Below are 20,993 nucleotides of genomic sequence, written 5' to 3' on the forward strand. Positions count from 1 at the left end.
GAGTTGGGTTACATTGTAATGTTATTTTTGGTGTTGATGAGTGAACTGCACCATTTCAAGTAAATAATTAGCCTAGGCTCAGAAGAGAGTGTCAGTGGGCTGCCTGCTAGCCAGCTGCACAGCAAGATAGATGGAACACATTTTAAATTCACTGGTATTTAGCTACGTTTCTTTAGATTGTAGGGCTGTAGCCACATAATACTGGTAGTTTTCACTTGAAATAATAAAACGATCACAAAATTCGCCGCTGGTACAATACAGCCAATGCTGCACAGCGCTGCCTCGTCACAATTGCCTCAGCGAACGGCGTCAGGCACTAACCCACACAACTAGCACTATTCATGGCTATCAGTGTGGCGGAACGTGAATTTGGACCAATCCCTGACAACCCATACACCAAAACTTCGCTACGAAGCTCTGCTTTGTAACCCGCTGTTTGTTGTCTCTCTGATGAAAAAATTCAATGACGGAGCCGAAATAAAAACGTTTCACTTTATATTTCTGTCCAAGGACGTCCAACGACCTTGAAACACCCTCAGGACTTTCCAATACTTCATAGCAATACAATGTCACACCGATCTTACTCTGGTAGGTTGAGGAATGAATACCTTCCACCAACAGCAAATATGAACACACCGATTTCGCGGGTTTCACAAAAAGGGCTGTCCCACAGAGTTCAATGTTCTTAGCACAGCACTTGCTTTACATTTGGGTTCATATCGCGTACATTTCATAATTTACACTTTTGGATTTATAGACATGGGTAACAACTGCCATATTCATGTTTTCAAACGATTTATTATATTTTGACAACCACAATACTGACATTTAGTATAAATTGATTTTGTAGAACTCTCGCATAGTGTCCATTGTTTGTCGTATCACCAAACACCCTACTTTTAACATGGCATAAACACAACCAGTCATGTTTTCATCTGATTTTCAAACAAATCACTTCAAAAAGTATGTTCCCTTAGCACGTTCGTCCAAAATAATTATAGTATCCAAACAATGCACTGTGCACCCGCCAACTTTCCTTCAATTCGCACGTGGCTGAAGCTATCTCACCAGAGCAGGGCCTAAAATTAACACCCGCCACCTGCAAATGTGGGTAGATTTTCGCATTGGCGAGTAAAATGTATTTCATCATCCACGTTGCCGGGTGGTCAAGGCTCCACAGTGCGAGCATTTCACTCGCATTTGTGAGTAAAAATAGTCAAGTATGATCACAAATATTGTAAAATAAATGCTGCAGTAGCTGTTTTCAAAGTATCTCCGCCGTTTTGTTTCATAGCTGCTGGTCAATGAAATCGCACAAAGTCAAAGAACTACGAATCCTATATAGCCTATTCCACCTCGTGCTGCAACACTGCCTGGCTGGGGGCTGTGCGTATGTGAAGAGCTGAGCGAAAGATTCATTTTTAGAAGAGCTGTGCACAGGCACAAAAGTTGGTCTAATCTACTTGAAACCAAAGTCTACTGAAGTGAGACTTTGTCCTTGTGTTTCTTGGTTATTTACATTGTTTTGTTCACAAGCTAGGTTGTTATTCTATGTTTCAGTTTCAACTGCTAGGGAAAAGACAACGCTTCTACTAGTCAGGCACAAACATGACCGAGTCACACTACCACGGTAACCTCCCGCCCTTAAAGGGGCAGGTGAAATGTTGGTTAAAAGACTACGGTCACAAAAAAATGTAATTATTCAATATACCACATTAGTTACTTCTTACTAGCAATACACGTCTTGTTTTAGAAATATTACAAAGCATGCTCATCAGTTTTTCTGTGCTTTGTTGGTGTAATTTTAGCGGGCCAAAAATATTTTGGTTGGTAAAAAAATTAAAAATTGGAGTGGCTGGTAGATTTTTTTTATCTACCTGCCACAGCGGCTGGTGGACCAAAAAGTAAATGTTATGCCCTGCACCGGAGAAAGGATCTGAGCAAGTGAAACAGCCCCCCTCTCTCTTACTATATGTAGCCCATGTATCTGATTCTGTCTGGCTAAAAAGATTATGACATGCCATACATTGGCTACACATACTGAGACAGAGGGGCGCTGTTTTGCTCACTTGGATGCTTTATCTGAGATTGATGAGTCTTTCTGTCTGTGCACGTCTTGGTCAAATAAATGATCAATATTTAAATATTTTATTTGGACAGGTAAGTAGGTACGGCAGCCCCTTAAAGCCCGCCCATAACGCCGGCCCTGGACCGGAGTCAAACTTCTAGAGCGCTACGGAGCTGTTCCCTTTATAAATCTACATGGTGAATGTTAAAGCTGGAATGGCGAAACTGCCACGGTCGTTTGGAATATTACAACAAATTTTTAGCAAACGACGAACACTTTGCACGAGCGATAGAACAGCATCATATGTACTGCAATTGTTTTTGCCACGATGCACGATAGCTCTGCTCCATCAACAAAACAAAAGCAAGAACAGCCGTGGGGCGGACAGTGGTGCTGTTTCCCCTACTGCAGAATCCCTTTTTAAACAAATGCAACCTCTTGAAGTGAATTCTGTAGTGAGGAAGTCTGTGGTGAGGAAGTATGCATGTCTGTTCACAATTACACTAATGTAGGGGACTGACTGCGATGGAACCAAGAGAGCAGACCAAAGGAACTAGGCTGGTCCCCACATTCTTCACACTTCCTCCTCATCACCTTCTGGGACCAATCAGATGCTCATTCTCATCACTCCCATACATTTTATAGTAATACGTTTTATATTTGATGAGAAGCCTGGGTCATGTTCAGTGGGCAGAAAGTGAAGAAAAAATGGAAACGGGGAGGTAGGCTGCAACCTGAACTTGTGGTCCAATAGGAACACAGATTTCAATCTTCATTTGCAGAACATTTTCCTACAGCTTGGCCTACTGAACAAGGTACAGGTTCAAACAGGCACACCATAGCAAAACATTTTTTCATGTTAAATGTTTTGCAACAGAACGAGTACCTTTCCTCTCCTGCCGTTGCCTCCATCCTGGTCCTCCCACTGCCAGTCCACTCCCCTCACCACCCGGCCACCTGTGTAGATGCCTCGGGCTGTGATCTTCTTCGACTTGCGGCGAGACTCCAACAGGACTCTGTCAAAATAAACAAGAAAATGTATGTTTATTTTACTCTGAGTGGGTGGGTGAATAGTAGTTGTCATTTGATGGGTGTGAAAGTTAGAAATATTCAACCAATATAGGTTAAAGCTGGACATGTATTTATGGTGGCAGTTGATATATTAGTCCATCTATGATTTAGGTCTACAGTGCCTTGCAAAAGTATTCATCCCCCTTGGCGTTTTTCCTATTTTGTTGAATTACAACCTGTAATTTAAATTGATTTTTATTTGGATTTCATGTAATGGACATACACAAAATAGTCCAAATTGGTGAAGTGAAATTTATAAAATAACGTGCTAATTTTTTCTTTCTTTTTTTCGTGCGTGCATATGTATTCACCCCCTTTGCTATGAAGCACCTAAATAAGATCTGGTGCAACCAATTACCTTCAGAAGTCACACAATTAGTTAAATAAAGTCTACTTGTGTGCAATCTAAGTGTCACATGATCTCAGTATATATACACCTGTTCTGAAAGGCCCCAGAGTCTGCAACACCACTAAGCAAGGGGCACCACCAAGCAAGCGGCACCATGAAGACCGAGGAGCTCTCCAAACAGGTCAGGGACAAAGTTGTGGAGAAGTACAGATCAGGGTTGGGTTATAAAAAAAATATCAGAAACTTTGAACATCCCACGGAGCACCATTAAATCCATTATTAAAAATTGAAAGAATATGGCACCACAACAAACCTGCCAAGAGAGGGCCGCCCACCAAAACTCACAGACCAGGCAAGGAGTGCATTAATCAGAGAGGCAACAGATACCAATGATAACCCTGAAGGAGCTGCAAAGCTCCACAGCGGAGATTGGAGTATCTGTCCATAGGACCACTTTAAGCCGTACACTCCACAGAGCTGGACTTTACGGAAGAGTGACCAGAAAAAAGCCAATGCTTAAAGAAAAAAATAAGCAAACACATTTGGTGTTCTCCAAAAGCCATGTGGGAGACTCCCCAAACATATGGAAGAAGGTATTCTGGTCAGATGACACTAGAATTGAGCTTTTTGGCCATCAAGGAAAACGCTATGTTTGGCGCAAACCCAACACCTCTCATCACCCCGAGAACACCATCCCCACAGTGAAGCATGGTGGTGGCAGCATCATGCTGTGGGGATGTTTTTCCATCGGCAGGGACTGGGAAACTGGTCAGAATTGAAGGAATGATGGATGGCGTTAAATACAGGGAAATTCTTGAGGGAAACCTGTTTCAGTCTTCCAGAGATTTGAGACTGGGACGGAGGTTCACCTTCCAGCAGGACAATGACCCTAAGCATACTGCTAAAGCAACACTTGAGTGGTTTAAGGGGAAACATTTAAATGTCTTGGAATGGCCTAGTCAAAGCCCAGACCTCAATCCAATTGAGAATCTGTGGTATGGCTTAAAGATAGCTGTACACCAGCGGAACCCATCCAACTTGAAAGAGCTAGAGCAGTTTTGCCTTGAAGAATGGGCAAAAATCCCAGTGGCTAGATGTGCCAAGCTTATAGAGACATACCCCAAGAGACTTGCAGCTGTAATTGCTGCAAAAGGTGGCTCTAAAAAGTATTGACTTTGGGGGGGGGGTGAATAGTTATGCACGCTCAAGTTCTGTTTTTTGTCTTATTTCTTGTTTGTTTCACAAGAAAAAATATTTTGCATCTTCAAAGTGGTAGGCATGTAAATCAAATGATACAAACCCCCCAAAAATCCATTTTAATTCCAGGTTGCGTAAGGCAACAAAATAGGAAAAATGCCAAGGGGGGTGAATACTTTCGCAAGCCACTGTACTAGCTATATCAGTTTTTAAAATGTTAATTCACTGTTATTAGCCCAAAACTAATTTGGTTGATATGCCATTTTAGACCTTTTCAAGAACTGAGCATCTTTGGTCGCTAACGTTAGATCGGTAGAATATTTCAAGATGTCTGTCAACAACAAATCAAGACTCCTCAACTCCATCTCTTTTGATGCAGACTTAGATCTACTAACTAATTTGAGAGGAGACTAAGCGAGCATGTTTAACTGCTCAATGTACTAAAAATGTTCCCAGTTTTGATTATGGGGACGAAAAGCCATGCTTAGCTAGCCATGAAAACAGACTGAAGCATTACAAAAACAGTGAGCAGTGCAGCTGGCTTGCCAGATGGCCCCGTCTGATCATCATAGCAACACTACCAACATAGCTAGGCTATACACTTCATTTTACACCATGACAGTCCTTTAACTCTACAGCCCATCAATGGAGTAGGATACCCTAAAGTAGCCTAATCCATAGTGTCTACAGACATGTTCAAAAAGATTGAGGGCATCTGGTTCAGAAAATTGCACAATTACTTGTGTCAAACCTCTATTTGGGCATCAGCAGATAATCACATTTCCAGAAACCTTGTCTTGTCGTCTTTGACCTGGATATTCCAGCACTTCAAAATAATAAAAAGGATTTGGCTTGTTTGATTTACTAGTTGCTGGCATGCATCTTTCAGACTCTGGGTCATCCTGGGTTAACCCTTGCACACTTTGTCTATTGAGAGTAAACCAAAAGAATGAACAGCCTATAACACATATATGGAAAAGTATAAAATGCATCATGAAATTGTCTGCTCCATAGAATTGTTATTACTTGACCGACGAGGCATGCATCCAGACTCCTTTAAAGTGGAACTGACTGCGTTTTAACTACTTTGCAGATATGAAACAGACAATCATAATCAGTAAAAAATATCAAATTCCCAGTTTATGCTTCAAAACCAACTTCATAAGAGGTTTTAAAAATAGGTTATATTTGACTCAAAATTCCATGACGTACAGTAAAGCATTGTTGGCAGAATAGATGGATGCAGTTCAATGCATAATTCACCAATGCATTTCTTGGTAGCTATCAAGTTGTAAATCACAGCTGGCCTGGTACATTGTTTGCTGCCTCCACCCATTCGGGATGCACCGTTTCAGTTTCAAATACTCAATATTTTGACCAAAAAAACCCAGACAACTGTAACTAAGGCTGGGAATGTCAATACAATCAAACTAGGAAGGGCAATGATGACAAGTCAGTCATAACGTGGCAAATAGGCTAGCGCACGTGTCAAACAAGGCCTGCGGGTCGAATAGGACACACAAGCAAGTATAAATGAGTCAACAGTTGAGTCATCTACTTTATGAAATTACAGCCTGATGCATCAGTGAATTCAACTTCAATTGCGCTGCTTTCGTGTGTCCCGTTTACAGCGTGCAGCGGAGGGAAAGTGTACAGACACATGCCACAGTCCTAGCTAGGCTACTAAAATGTGACAGTCTGGCTTCGGTTTTTAAAGCTTGACAATGAATAACCAAAAAACAGAACCTTCAACACCATGCAAAGGAGAAACATGTAGGCCTATTACAGCAACATTTGAGCAGTAGCCGGCTACTCAACTACAAGACATTTTGAGTGCACCATACAGCAATGCTGCACTCAACCGCACCAGTGATCCATGCAGTGCAAAAAAATGAAAAACATGTTTTAAGTTTAAATGTTACAACAACCTATAGCTACGTTTTTGTTCTTTGGAGTTATTAAATACTTTTGATTATGGTCGCTGCATATTATGCACATCTGCAAGCATAGCAGCAAAGGCTGGACAAATAGGATGTATCCCCTTTGTTTTAATATGTTAAAATGCTATATACAGCATCCTATGTACATAAGTGGACATTATAAAGTAGCACATTTTTTTTTGTAAAACCAAATAGGCTATCTCTGGCCTGCGAATGTTGTGTTTTTTCAATATGGCCCGTGCGCTGATTGAGTTTGACAACACTGATCGTATTTATGTAGCTTGCTATTTATTTAGCAACGCAAAAACACGGAGCCTAACGTTAGCTAGCTAGCTGCTGGGAGGATGTCATGTAATTGGAGGAGTGGTTGAGTGACCAACTTTTTATCCTCATATCGTTTTTCGGTGGCTAGAGATGCAGGTGTCATTTGGTTAGCTAGCAAGAAATGTGAATCACTTTGCTAGCTAGCTATGCTGAACTTGAACGACTTATCAACAGTTAGCATCTCTTAGTTGTCAATCAAATGTATTTGGCATCGATCAAATGGGCGGGCAGGGAAGTTCCCATTCAGTTGTCAAAATGTGGGTTTGGACAAGCATGCATTGGCAATCAAGCGGCAGAAGGATGAGCAGGCTACTATTCCCCATCGTTTATCAGTGCAACTTTGACGGCCAACTAGCTGAAAAGGTTTGAGAGGGTTTAACAAACGTTCCCTTGTTAGATTTTAGCTCATCTCGCTCTGGCTAGCATTAGTTGTTGATCTTGTGAGAGAGAGCCTACCTTTTCATGGTTGTTTGATCAATAGGACTGAAGTTCCCAAACATAAGAGGACTCCGTGGTATTTACATATGGGCAGAAATCCATTCAGGTGTATTTTGGCTAATACATTCTAATGATGTGAAGTCGCGCTATTGCTACTGCCTGTAAACACACAGTCCAGTTCAAAGTGAATGATGGCAGGCCAGTGTGGCAAATGACTTATTTGCATATAGGCCTACTGTAGCCCTGATTGGCTATGACACACCGGTCTGCGTAGACTCGTTCCTGGACAAGACAAACTTTTTTATTAGGTTTTATTTACGGCAGTGTCTATTAATTATCCAAACGCACGCCTGCTTTCCCACTCTATATTGCTATAGAATTTTTACAAATGCCTTACTATGTCACTCCCAAACGTTGTATGAATTTCTGAAAACGACCATATCTAAGTGCTCCCTTTTTTATTAATGTTCATGTTCCTAAAACGCTGTCAGTTCCACTTGAAATGGTAATTGGTCAAGAGAGAAGCCACAGACTCATAGCCACAAACTCCCGACAGTCAGTGAAAGAATCTAATGCGGCATAACAAAATAAAGTCCATCATGCCTTCAGTTCAGAGCAGTGTCTGTGGGGGGATGGGGACCATTAACGGTCTCAGGGGAACTGAAGTCACACATCGTTGAAAGGGTGCCAGCGGTTGCGCCATGCGTTTGGTTTGTCCCTTTGGATCTAACAAAGGGATTGAAGCAGTTGGAGGGACTGCTATAGCAAGAAAATATCTCCACTGTATGTAATGACGCAATAACTGTCCTGGTTGCACTCTCTGCACGTTATGTTTCATACAGTTATGTTTCAGTCAGTTCATTTTGAAAACCACAGAAATAAACTAATTGCTGTTTTCATAAACAAACTTTTCAGCTCCTTTTATTATTTCAGACTTTTACATTCCTGTCCTATCATAACCATTGAGGTAAAATGTTAATATCTTCGGCTGTGAGTGATGGAAAACAAATTGGCCTCCACGACAATTTTTTGAATAATACAATGGATGTTTTGTGCACAAAGATGATGACTAAAGTGTTTTATTAGGAATTTTCAAAACTGACTTCTCTATGTGGCCGTCTATGGAAATAGTATTTCTGGGCCGGGCATCAGTTAAACTGCGGTACCGAAGCAGAACTATTGGAGCAGTCGAAACCGTGTTTCTAGACCGGAATCATGGCCCCTTGAACATAACATTCTCCAGACAGGATTGTTGTTATGATTTGACAGGATTGTTGTTATGATTTGACAGGACTGTTGTTATGATTTGACATTTTATGCAATTGTGCTTTGTCTTTTATCTGTAAATCTTCCATGGCCAGTAACATGGGATTGGCTGAGGCCCCAACAACATCGCTGCTTCTGAAATAGAGTCTGAGCAGTCGCCTAGCAACAGAGCCATGATCGGTGGCCACATGTTGAGTCTGCCTACAAGGCTGGGCTCAGGCACCACTTCTCAAATGTCAGACAGAGACAGCCAGGGAGAAACAGAAAGCCGCAAAACAGAGAGAAAATGGGTGGGTCGCTCAATATAACCAACCATATAACCAATCAAAGGATGTAGATTAGAATTGTTATCATTTAACTCATCACTAAACAATAGAGTTTGTCATAGAAGTGGGGCTGAGTTGACAAAGCATCCCTACATATTTGTATAGTTCCAGGTTGTCTTTATTGCGGTCACACTGTGCAGATAATCAGATCTCACAATGAGTAACGTGACTGCATTGAAGATTACCTGGAACGCAATCATTGGCTTCACAGGGCAGCTGACGGTACTCACCTCTCGCTACCAGGGGTGGTGATCCTGTAGAAGCGGTGTCGCAGGTGGTGCTTGTCTCCATGGTAACAGGTGGTACAGAGGTCATAGTTGGTGCACTCGGCACACTTCCAGCGGATACCGATAATAGGCTGCTGACGGCAGGTGTCACACATGGTACCGTCATGCTTGATACCTGAGATGGAGAAGTAACAAGGCAGTTAGGAAACTTTACTTGGCTCATCGCTCTCTAGCAACTCCTTGTGGCGGGCTGGGCGCCTGCAGGCTGACTTCAGTTGCCAGTTGAAGTGTTTCCGCCAACACATTGGTGCAGCTGGCTTCCGGGTTAAGCGAGCAGGTGTTAAGAAGCGCGGCTTGGCGGGTCATGTTTCGGAGCCCGTTGGGGAGTTGCAGCGATGAGACAAGATCGTAGTCACAAAATCGGGGAGAAAAAAAGGTGGCCAGTAACCGAACGGTCGATTGTTCAAATCCCAGAGACGACGATGAGCATTTACGCCTGTAAATCGCTCTGGATAAGAGCATCTGCTAAATGACTAAAATGTAAATGTTTTAGGTGTCAAGTGTGAAGCAATGATGCCTCTGCCTGCTGCTGTGTGGCCTCTTGACTTGCCATCTTCACCAACACAAAATAAAAGTGAGCATACAGTACACTAGGTCTAAACTCAGGGGGAAAAGTTATTCACACAGCTTGCTTTGATGATGATATCTTAAGTAGTCATCCTCACGTCTAACCTCACGTCTAACTCAATCAAACTCAACGTGCTCCAAGTAGCACACTTGATGCAATGCAATAACGTGTAACGTGGCGGTATGACAAACAACCTTGTACACATCAACACCCAAATGCATAGGCTAATTGAAACAAATGATGAACAAAAACAGGACATACGATATGTTTAGCGATCACAGCACCAGTAGGGAAACATTACCTGTGGGAGCACTGTCAAATATCCTCACGTCGTATGCACCAGAGCACCGGTAGTTGGCCGCAGTCCCGTTATCCCAGACAACAACCACTTCTTCCGGACTTTCGAAACTCCTGACAGTGCCGACATGTCCCTCTCCACCATCCTGTTTTCCCCATTTCCAATCGGGTCCACGGATCACTCTCGCACCAACTCCTTCCATCATCACACGGTTATTCCTGCCAGTAGTCATTTACGAAAAGGTCTCGCAAATAACGTAACACAAAAAATATATAGCCAACTAGCAGAATATGCTAACTAGCTAACTACCTGTGTTTAGCAGGATAATTTTGAAAAGCAAAACCGTTCTGTTGTGCAGAAAAACACAAGTTAGCAATATATTGTTAGCTTGTAAGTAACGCTAGAACACTAACGTTACCCGTTACGTTACCTAGGCTAGCCTGCTTGCTGTAAAGTTCCAAAACAAGATAGCAGACACAAGCCAACAGTTAGTTGCAAAGGCAAATATACATTGCTAGTCAAATGTATCGTAGTGTGAACGTAACAAACGTTTAGCTAACTTGCTCGATAAAACAACAACACGATGTAGTGGAATTCAAAGCCAAGCTAACTCACTAACGTTAACTGTTAGCTAACTAGCTTAGCCAGTTAGCAACTGGCTAACGTTAGCTGCCAAAGTAAGCTGTTGAATGGCACGCACTTTCCACTCCACAGCTGTTCGTCTGCAATGTTACGGAAATAACTGGTATGTTTCAGTATCCCCTTTCATGTGCTTTTCGTCCCAAGAGCACAATAAATTGTCACCCAAGAGCGTGTAAAGTAGCCACATCGTCACGAAATGGTAGACCGTTGTTAGCTAGCTAGCTATTTAGTTAGCTAGCTAGCTTGTGCCTCTGCAAGAATGCCACCTCCACAACTTAACGTTAAACAGCTAGCGTAGATGTGTCCTTTTTGTTGGGATAATTGTTTCATTCGTAAATACGTTTATCCTATGTATTGGATTTCTGTCTGAAATGTATTTATTTTTGTCAAATGGCTTGCAGAAGTAAATTCACTATAAACGCGTCGCCATTATTGTCAATCATCGAGCAGATGGAGGTTGACCACAAATATAACAATGAGACAGATATTTCATTGGATGTATAAATGTGAAGCATCCTCTTGGCGTTTCCACTCACTACCAAATATGGTAGTGAGAGGAAGCCCACTGGCGGGCAGTGGGAGAAGATGGAACGAGATGGCTTTTGGCCGACACATTTTCTCAATACAGTTTTCTGTTCCCAAAACTAGAATCATGAACAGAGTAGACTAAGTTCTGTAGACTTTGCCCTTTGTAAAAGTCAACAAAAAAAATCGCTGTTAAGCAGGTGCACAAAGGCGAATTTAGTTATTGCACACGCGAACTTCACAGAGTAGGCGTTCCCTAACGTAAATATGCAGATAACGCTAGAACACGCCAATAGGATCTCGCTTGGCTTGCCTACCTCCTTGCTTGTTCTGCCCACTATGACTCATTTGTTCCCATTGGAAAGGACAGGCTGTGGTATATCTTGGTTTAGTTATAAAAATCTTCGGTTTGACGACGAAGATGTTTGGTTTGGAAAACGAGGGTTTTACCGCTTTCAAACGGTAGTAGGAACAAGGAAACTCGGACATTTCCGACTTACTGATTCGCTGAACGCGGCACGTGTATAACTACAACAATTCCATGTCGGAAATGTCTGAGTTTCCTTGTTCCAACCAGCACATGAACGCGACAATGGGCTAGCTCGTGGCGTAATTTGACAAAACACTAGGTGGGGCTAAAGAAAATGTTGAAAATGCAACATGCAAAAGTTCTCAAAATGCAAAACGAGGGGTTTTATTACTTATTTTATTGAACGCATGCCTCCAATTTCTTCCTAAATGCACTTCCTCTGTTTTAGCCTAATGTTTTTCCACTCTTTGTAGGACTATGCGTGGGCTTATGATATACAGTGGCCAGTATATTAGGTACACCACCATGTTCACGAAAATGGTTTGCTCCTACAGACAGTGAGTCACGTGGCCGTGCCTTGCTATTTAAATCAGGCAGACGGGCATTGAGGCATTCAGTTACTGTTCGATTGAACATTAGAATGGGCAAAATGAGTGGCCAAAGCGACTTTGAGCATGGTATCATCATAGGTGCCAGGCACGCTAGTTCCAGTATCTCACGCATGACAGTGTCTAGGGTTTACAGAGAATGGTGCTACAAAAAAAAAAACTTCCAGTGAGCGGCAGTCCTGTGGGTGAAAACATCTCCACAGCATGATGCTGCCACCACCATGGTTCACCGTAGGGATGGTACCAGGTTTCCTCCAGACGTGACACTTGGCATTCAGGCCAACGAGTTCAATCTTGGTTTCATCAGACAAGAGAATACCTCTGCTGCAGAGGATAAGTTCATTAGAGTTACTAGCCTCAGAAATTGCACCCAAATAAATGCTTCACAGAGTTCAAGTAACAGACACATCTCAACATCAACTGTTCAGAAGGGACTGTGTGAATCAGGCCTTCATGGTCGAATTGTTACAAAGAAAGCACTACTAAAGGACACCAATAAGAAGAAGAAACCTGCTTGGGACAAGAAACACGAGCAATTGACATTAGACCGGTGGAAATGTGTCCTTTGGACTGGAGTCCAAATTGGAGATTTTTGGTTCCAACCGCCGTGTCTTTGTGAGACGCTGTGTGGTTGAACGGATGATCTCCGCATGTGTAGTTCCATCCATAAAGCATGGAGGAGGAGGTGTTATGGTGACACTTTGCTGGTGACACTGTCTGTGATTTATTTAGAATTGAAGGCACACTTAACCAGCATGGCTACCACAGAAATCTGCAGCGATACGCCATCCCATCTGGTTTGGGCTTAGTGGGACTATAATTTGTTTTTCAACAGGACAATGGCCCAACACACCTCCAGGCTGTGTAAGGGCTATTTTACCTAGAAGGAGACTGATGAAGTGCCACAATCCCCTGACCTCAACCCAATTGAGATGGTTTGGGATGAGTCGGACGGCAGAGTGAAGGAAAAGCAGTATATGTGGGAACTCCTTCAACACTGCTGGAAAAGCATTCCAGGTGAAGCTGGTTGAGAGAATGCCAAGAGGGTTGCTATTTGAAGAATCTCAAATAAATCATATATTTTGATTTGTTTAACACTTTCTTGGTTACTATATGATTCCGTATGTGTTATTTCATAGTTTTGATGTCTTCACTATTATTCTACAATGTAGAAAATAGTAAAAAATAAAGAAAAATCCTTGAATGAGTAGGTGTGTCCAAACTTTTGACTGGTACTGTATATGAAGTGGAAGCATGTGCATGGTTGCAACCTGGTGTCAGAGCATTTTGTATTTTTCTGTACGTAAACCAAGTCACTCCATTAAGTATGATATGTTACGTTTGGTATAGTCATCTCATTCCAAAATCATGGGCATTAATATGGAGTTGGTCCCCCGTTTGCTGCTATAACAGCCTCGACTCTTCTGGGAAGGCTTTCCACTAGATGTTGGAACGTTGCTGTGGGGATTTGCTTCCAGTCAGCTACAAGAGCATTAGTGAGGTCGGGCACTGATGTTTGGCGATTTGGCCTGGCTTGCAGTCAGCATTCCAATTCATCCCAAAGGTGTTCGATGGGGTTGAGGTCAGGGCTCTGTGCAGGCCAGTCAAGTTCTTCCACACCGATCTCGACAAACCATTTCTGTATGGACCTCACTTTGTGCACGGGGGCATTGTCATGCTGAAATAGGAAAGGGCCTTCCCCAAACTGTTGCCACAAAGTTGGAAGCACAGAATCGTCTAGAATGCCACTGTAGCGTTAAAGATTTCCCTTCAGTGGAACTAAGGGGCCTAGCCTGAACCATGAAAAACAGCCCGAGACCATTATTCCTTTACAGTTGGCACTATGCATTGGGGCAGGTAGCAATCTCCTGGCATCCACCAAACCCAGATTAATCTGTTGGATTGCCAGATGATAAAGCGTGATTCATCATTCCAGAGCACGCGTTTCCACTACTCCAGAGTCCAAAGGTGGCGAGCTTTACACCACTCCAGCCGACGCTTGGCATTGCGAATGGTGATCTTAGTCTTGTGTGTGGTTGCTCGGCCATGGAAACCCATTTCATGAAGCTCCTGACGAACAGTTCTTGTGCTGAAGTTGCTTCCAGAGGCAGTTTGGAAATCGGTAGTGAGTGTTGCAACCGAGGACAGACGATTTTTACGCACTACGCGCTTCAGCACTCGGCGGTCCCGTTCTGTGAGCTTGTGTGGCCTACCACTTCGTGCTGAGCTGTTGTTGCTCCTAGACGTTTCCACTTCACAATAACAGCACTTACAGTTGACCGGGGCAGCTCTAGCAGTGCAGAAATCTGACGAACTGACTTGTTTGAAAGGTGGCGTCCTATGACCGTGCCACGTTGAAAGTCACTGAGCTCTTCAGTAAGGCCATTCTACTGCCAATGTTTGTCTATCGAGATTGCATGGCTGTGTGTTTGATTTTACAGTGGTTTCAAGTACTTAAGTAAAAATACTTAAAAGTACTACTGAAGTAATTTTTTGGGGTATCTGTACTTTACTTCTCAATTTTTAGTCATTTAGCAGACGCTCTTATCCAGAGCGACTTACAGTTAGTTAGTGCATTATTTTTTAATACTGGCCCCCCGTGGGAATGGAACCCACAACCCTGGCGTTGCAAATGCCATGCTCTACCAACTGAGCTACATCCTGCCGGCCATTCCCTCCCCTACCCTGGACCAATTGTGCACCGCCCCATGGGTCTCCCGGTCGCAGCCGGCTACAACAGAGCCTGGATTCGAACCAGGATCTCTAGTGGCACAGCTAGCACTGCGATGCAGTGCCTTAGACCACTGCGCCACTCAGGACACATACTATTTATATTTTTGACAAGTTTTACTTTTACTTCACTACATTCCTAAAGACAATAATATACTTTTTACTCCATACATTTTCCCTGACACCCAAAAGTACTCGTTACATTTTGAATGCTTAGCAGGACAGGAAAAGGGTCCAATTCACACGCTTATCAAGGCAACATCCCTGGTCATCCCTACTGCCTCTGATCTGGCTTACTCACTAAACACACATGCTTCGTTTGTAAATTATGTCTGTGTTGGAGTGTGCCCCTGGCTTTCTGTTAATATAAAAAACAATATGGCGCTATCTGGTTTGCTTAATATTAGGAATTTTAAATGATTTGTACTTTTACTTTTACTTTTGATACTTAAGTATATTTGATCAATTACATTTACTTTTGATACTTAAATATTTAAAAATAAATACTTTTAGATTTTTACTCAAGTAGTATTTTACTGGGTGACTTTCACTTTTACTTGAGTCATTTTCTATTAAGTTATCTTTACTTTTACTCAATTATAACAACTGGGTACTTTTCCACCACTGCGATTTTATACACCTGTCAGTAACAGGTGTGGCTGAAATAGCCCAATCTAGTCATTTGAAGGGGTGTCCACATACTTTTGTATATATATATATATATATATATACAATATATATATATATATATAGTGTAAGACAGATGGTTTCTTAAGGCAAAAACGAAAGTAGGATGGATGGGTGGGTATATAACTCGAACGTCTAGCAACCCAAAGGTTGCGAGCTCGAATCTCATCACAGACATCATTAGCAACTTTTCAACTACTTACTACTTGTTTAGCTACTTTGCAATTACTTAGCTAACCCTTCCTCTAACCCTAACCTTTACCCTTTTAGGTAACCCTTCCCCTAACCTTAACCCTTTAACCTAACTCCTAAATTTAACCCTAACCCCTAGTCTAGCTAACCTTAGCGAGCTAGCTAACGTTAGCCACCTAGCTTGAATTTGTAACATATAATACGTTTTGGCAATTTCGTAACATGTTGTACTTTTTGCAAATTCTTAACATATAACACGTTTAGCAAATTAGTAACATATTGTACGTAGTGCAAATTCATGACATATAATACGAATTGTAATTCGTAACATATACGAAATGGGTGATGGACATCCACAAATTAATACTTACCATACGAAACGTAACATACATATCTGTGATGAGTGTGATGGAAAGGAGTCAGGCGCAGGAGGGTAATCACAGAATACAGAGTTTATTCCTTCGTAGACACACAAATGCGCTCAATAGCGATCAACAAAACAGGCACAGGGGAAACTATCATCCCTGGCAAATACACTGTAATGGATATCCAATAATACATAGGCACAGGGGGAAATCTACCCTGGCAACAATATGTTATGAGTAGCTCCACCGAGCTACACTACTCTCACAAATAACAATCACCCACAAGGACCAGGGGGCAGAGGGAACACTTATACAGAGACTAATTAGGGGATAGGAACCAGGTGTGTGTGATTGACAAGACAAGACAATTGTGATGATGATTGGGGCGGCAGTGGTTAGTAAGCCGGTGACAACGAACGCCGAAGCCTGCCCGAACAAGGAGGGGAGGCAGCCTCGGGCCGAAGTCGTGACAGTACCACCCCTTGACGTGCAGCTCCAGCAGCGCGCCGACCCCGGCCTCAGGGATGGCTAGGAGGACGCGGAGCAGGGCAAGCCGGATGGCGACGGTGGAAATCCCGCAACAGGGAGGGATCAAGGATAACCCTCACCGGGACCAAGCACCGTTCCTCTGGACCGTACCCTTCCCACTCCACAAGGTACTGAAGCCCCCCCACCCGACGCCTCGAATCCAGGATGGAACGGACAGAGTACGCCGGGGCCCACTCGATGTCCAGAGGAGGTGGAGGAACCTCCCGCACCTCAGACTCGTGGAGCGGACCAACCACCACCGGCCTGAGGAGAGACACATGAAACAAGGGGTTAATACGGTAACCTATACGTGACCTCGTTGATTCTCCTCAGGACTTTGAACGGCCCCACAAACCGCGGGCTCAGCTTCCGGCAGGGCAGGCGGAGGGGCAGATTCCGGGTCGAGAGCCAGACCCGATCCCCCGGTACGAAGACCGGGGCCTCACTGCGGTGACGGTCAGCGTTGGAATTCTGACGATGCACGGCGCGCTGGAGGTGAACGTGGGCAGCGTCCCACGTCTCCTCCGCGGTTCGAAACCAGTCATCCACCGCAGGAGCTTCGATCTGGCTCTGGTGCCACGTTGCCAGAACCGGTTGGTAACCTAAAACACATTGGAATGGTGTTAGGTTAGTAGAGGAGTAGCGGAGAGAGTTCTGGGCATATTCTGCCCATGGCAAGAACACCAACCACTCCCCGGCCGGTCCTGGCAGTAGGACCGCAGGAACCTACCCACATCCTGATTTACCCGTTCCACCTGCCCATTTGACTCGGGGTGGAACCCAGAGGTCAGGCTGACCGAGACCCCCAGACGTTCCATGAACGCCTTCCAAACCTTGGACGTGAACTGGGGACCTCGGTCGTACACTATATCCTCTGGTACCCCGTAGTGCCGGAAGACGTGAGTAAACAGGGCCTCTGCAGTCTGCAGGGCCGTGGGGAGACCAGGCAGAGGAAGGAGGCGGCAGGACTTGGAGAAGCGGTCCACAACGACTAGGATAGTGGTGTTACCTTGGGAGAGGGGAAGATCAGTCAAAAAATCTATACTAAGGTGAGACAATGGTCGTTGTGGAACTGGTAAAGGTTGTAACTTATCCGCTGGGAGGTGCCTAGGTGCCTTACTCTGGGCGCACACCGAGCATGAGGAGACGTACACCCTCACGTCCTTAGCCAAGGTAGGCCACCAGTACTTTCCGATCAAGCAGCGCACTGTACGACCGATACCTGGGTGACCAGAGGAGGGTGGCATGTGTGCCCAGAAGATCAGACAATCACGGATAAGAGCAGGCACGTACCGCAGCCCAGCTGGACACTGCGGTGGAGATGGTTCTGTGCGTAATGCCTGCTCTATATCCGCGGCCATCGCCCATACTACCGGCGCCACAATGCAGGAGGCTGGGAGTGTTGTCTCTGGGCCTCTCCTCTGTGTCATACAGCCGGGACAGTGTGTCTGCCTTCACGTTCTTCGTACCCGGAATGTATGACAGTGTAAAATCAAACCGGGTGAAGAATAGGGCCCACTGGCCTGGCGAGGATTCAGTCTCCTCGCTGTCCGGATGTACTCCAGGATGCGGTGGTCCGTCCAGATGAGGAAAGGATGTTTCGCCCCTTCGAGCCAATGCCTCCACACGGTCAAAGCTCGGACAATAGCCAACAGCTCCTGATCACCAACGTCGTAGTTCTGCTCCGCCGGGCTGAGCTTCAGGCACAGGGGTGGAGCTTGGGTAGCGTGCCCGAACGTTGGGACAGGACAGCGCCTATCTTTACCTCGGACGCATCCACCTCCACTACGAACGGTAGTGATGGATCGGGGTGGGACAGAACCGGAGCTGAGGTGAACAGACCCTGCAGTCTCCTGAAGGCCAGGTCAGCCTCAGCAGACCAGCGGAGCCGGGACGGCCCACCCTTCAACAGGGATGTAATGGGAGCTGCCACCTTGCCAAAGCCCCGGATAAACCTCCGACAGTAGTTGGCAAAGCCAAGGAAGTGCTGCAACTCCTTAACCGTGGTTGGAGTCGGCCAATTACTCACGGCTGAAATGCGATCTCCCTCCATCTCCACACCTATGGTGGTAATGCGGTGTCCGAGGAAGGAGACAGACTGCTGGAAAAACATACACTTATCTGCCTTGGCATAAAGGTCATTTTCCAACAGTCGGGCCAGCACTTTGCGAACCAGGGACACATGCTCGGCGCGAGTAGCGGAATACACCAGGATATCATCTATGTAGACCACCACACCGCGACCAAGCATGTCCCGAAATACCTAGTTCACAAAGGACTGGAAGACGGATGGAGCATTCATCAAATCGTAGGGCATCACCAGGTATTCATAATGCCCCGTGGTTGTGCTGAATGCTGTCTTCCACTCATCCTCCTCCCGAACACGGACCAGGTTGTATGCACTCCTGAGATCTAGCTTAGTGAAGAACCGCGCTCCATGCATTGACTCAATCACTGAAGGAATGAGGGGGAGAGGATAACTAAATCTAATCGTCTCCTTGTTCAGTGATTGATAATCAATGCACGGGCGCAGACTGCCGTCTTTCTTCTTCACAAAGAAGAAACTTGAGGAGGCAGGTGAAGTGGAGGGACGTATATACCCCTGGCCCAGGGACTTGGACACGTATGTTTCCATAGCCTCAGTTTCAGCCTGCGACAGGGAGTACACATGACTCCTGGGAAGTACAGCGTCTACCCAAAGGTTTATCGCGCAATCCCCCGCCCGATGAGGTGGTAATGTTGTCACACGCGTCTTTGAAAATGTGTGCGCCAAATCGAGGTATTCGGGGGGTACCGTCTGGACTTTCCACCGTGGTTGCACCAACGGAAACATCTAGACACCTACCCTGACACTCTTGCGACCACCCCGTGAGAGCCCTCTGCGGCCATGAGAAGGTGGGGTTGTGGAGTGCTAGCAAAGGGATACCTAATACCACAGGGAAAGCAGGAGACTCAATAATCGAAAAAATAACCTGCTCATAATGTGTCTCCTGGGTGATCATGGTGACTGGTATAGTGACTTCCGTAACAAACCCGGACCCTAATGGTCGACTATCGAGTGCTCTGATGGGGAATGGAATGGATAGGGGAACCAATGAAATGCCTTGACGGCGTGCGAATGCCCTGTCCATACAATTCCCAGCTGCGCCTGAATCGACTAGCGCCTTACACTGGGGAACGAGTATGTGATCGGGAAAGTGGATAGGTAGGGTACAGTGTGCAGCAGACGGCTCTGAACAAGTGTGGGTATTCAATACCTGGGGTGATGCGTGAGTGCCCTGCCTGCCGCCTCCAGGCCCAAAAGAACGTTGACTACGATGTGTGGTGTACTGTCCCTTCGTGCCACCAGGTGGCACTGTCGCTGTCCTCCTCCGCGCTCTCGGCTGGCGGCTCCACCCAGCTCCATCGGCTCGGGATCCGAGTCATCCGGGGTGGAAACGGGCAGACCCCTACCAGGACGTCCTCTGGCTGCCAGCAGGTTGTCCAAACGAATGGCCATGTCCACCAGTTTATTGAAGGACAACATGGTGTCCCGGCAGGCTAGCTCCCGTCGGATGTCCTCCCGCAGATGGCACCGGAAATGGACGATCAGGGCCCGCTCATCCACCCGGACCCCGCTGCCAGCGTCCGAAACTCCAACGCGAAGTCCTGCGCGGTCCTCGTCCCCTGCCTCAGGTGGACCAGCCGCTCGCCCGCCTCTCGTCCCTCGGGCGGGTGATCAAAGACCGCCCGAAAGAGGCGAGCGAACTCCCCGTAGTCCTCCAACGCGGCTCCTCCTTCGTTACACACCACGTTGGCCCACTCCAGGGCTTTCCCACAGAGGCAGGAAACGAGGACGGACACCTTCTCCCGCTCCGATGGCGCCGGCCTAATGCTGGAGAAGTACAGCTCCATTTGGAGGAGGAATCCCTGGCACAGCGCCGCCGTCCCATCAAACGCCCGTGGTCGGGATATCGGGATCCCTCCGGGTGCTGGGGTGTAGGTGGCTGGATCCGGTTGGCCAGCTGGTCTCGACAGATCGGGTCCTCTCCTCTCCAGGCATTGGACGACCTGAAGAACCCGATCCATCGCTTCCCCCAAGCTGGCCAGCATCGTGGAATGCTCTTGGACCCGTGCCACGACTCCAGGCATGCGCTCTTCTCCCGCTGACTCCATAGCGGGTGGGTGATTCTGTGATGAGTGTGATGGAAAGGAGTCAGGCGCCGGAGGGTAATCACCGAATACCGAGTTTATTCCTTCGTAGACACACAAATGCGCTCAAATAGCGATCAACG

At 45.5% G+C, this 20,993-nt stretch overlaps 1 protein-coding gene across 2 annotated transcripts in view; it reads right to left on the bottom strand.

Annotated features, from left to right (window-relative positions):
* Nucleotides 1–11,218, bottom strand: part of LOC311147230 (E3 ubiquitin-protein ligase mib1-like) — a 91,486-nt gene extending 80,268 nt beyond the window's left edge. The window contains exons 1-3 of one of the 2 annotated variants that reach the window (XM_084183889.1): nucleotides 10,136–11,218; nucleotides 9,210–9,381; nucleotides 2,955–3,084 (exon numbers count right to left, since the gene is read on the bottom strand). In XM_084183889.1, the coding sequence (XP_084040015.1) occupies nucleotides 2,955–3,084; nucleotides 9,210–9,381; nucleotides 10,136–10,364 (531 nt within the window). In that variant the 5' untranslated portion in view covers nucleotides 10,365–11,218. The remainder of the gene's footprint in view (nucleotides 1–2,954; nucleotides 3,085–9,209; nucleotides 9,382–10,135) is intronic. The other variant, XM_084183890.1, reaches the window with a different exon arrangement.
* Nucleotides 11,219–20,993: the final 9,775 nt, after the last annotated feature.

The sequence above is a fragment of the Coregonus lavaretus genome (assembly GCF_964263955.1).
Source record: "Coregonus lavaretus genome assembly, chromosome: 19".
Taxonomy (NCBI): Eukaryota; Metazoa; Chordata; class Actinopteri; order Salmoniformes; family Salmonidae; genus Coregonus; species Coregonus lavaretus.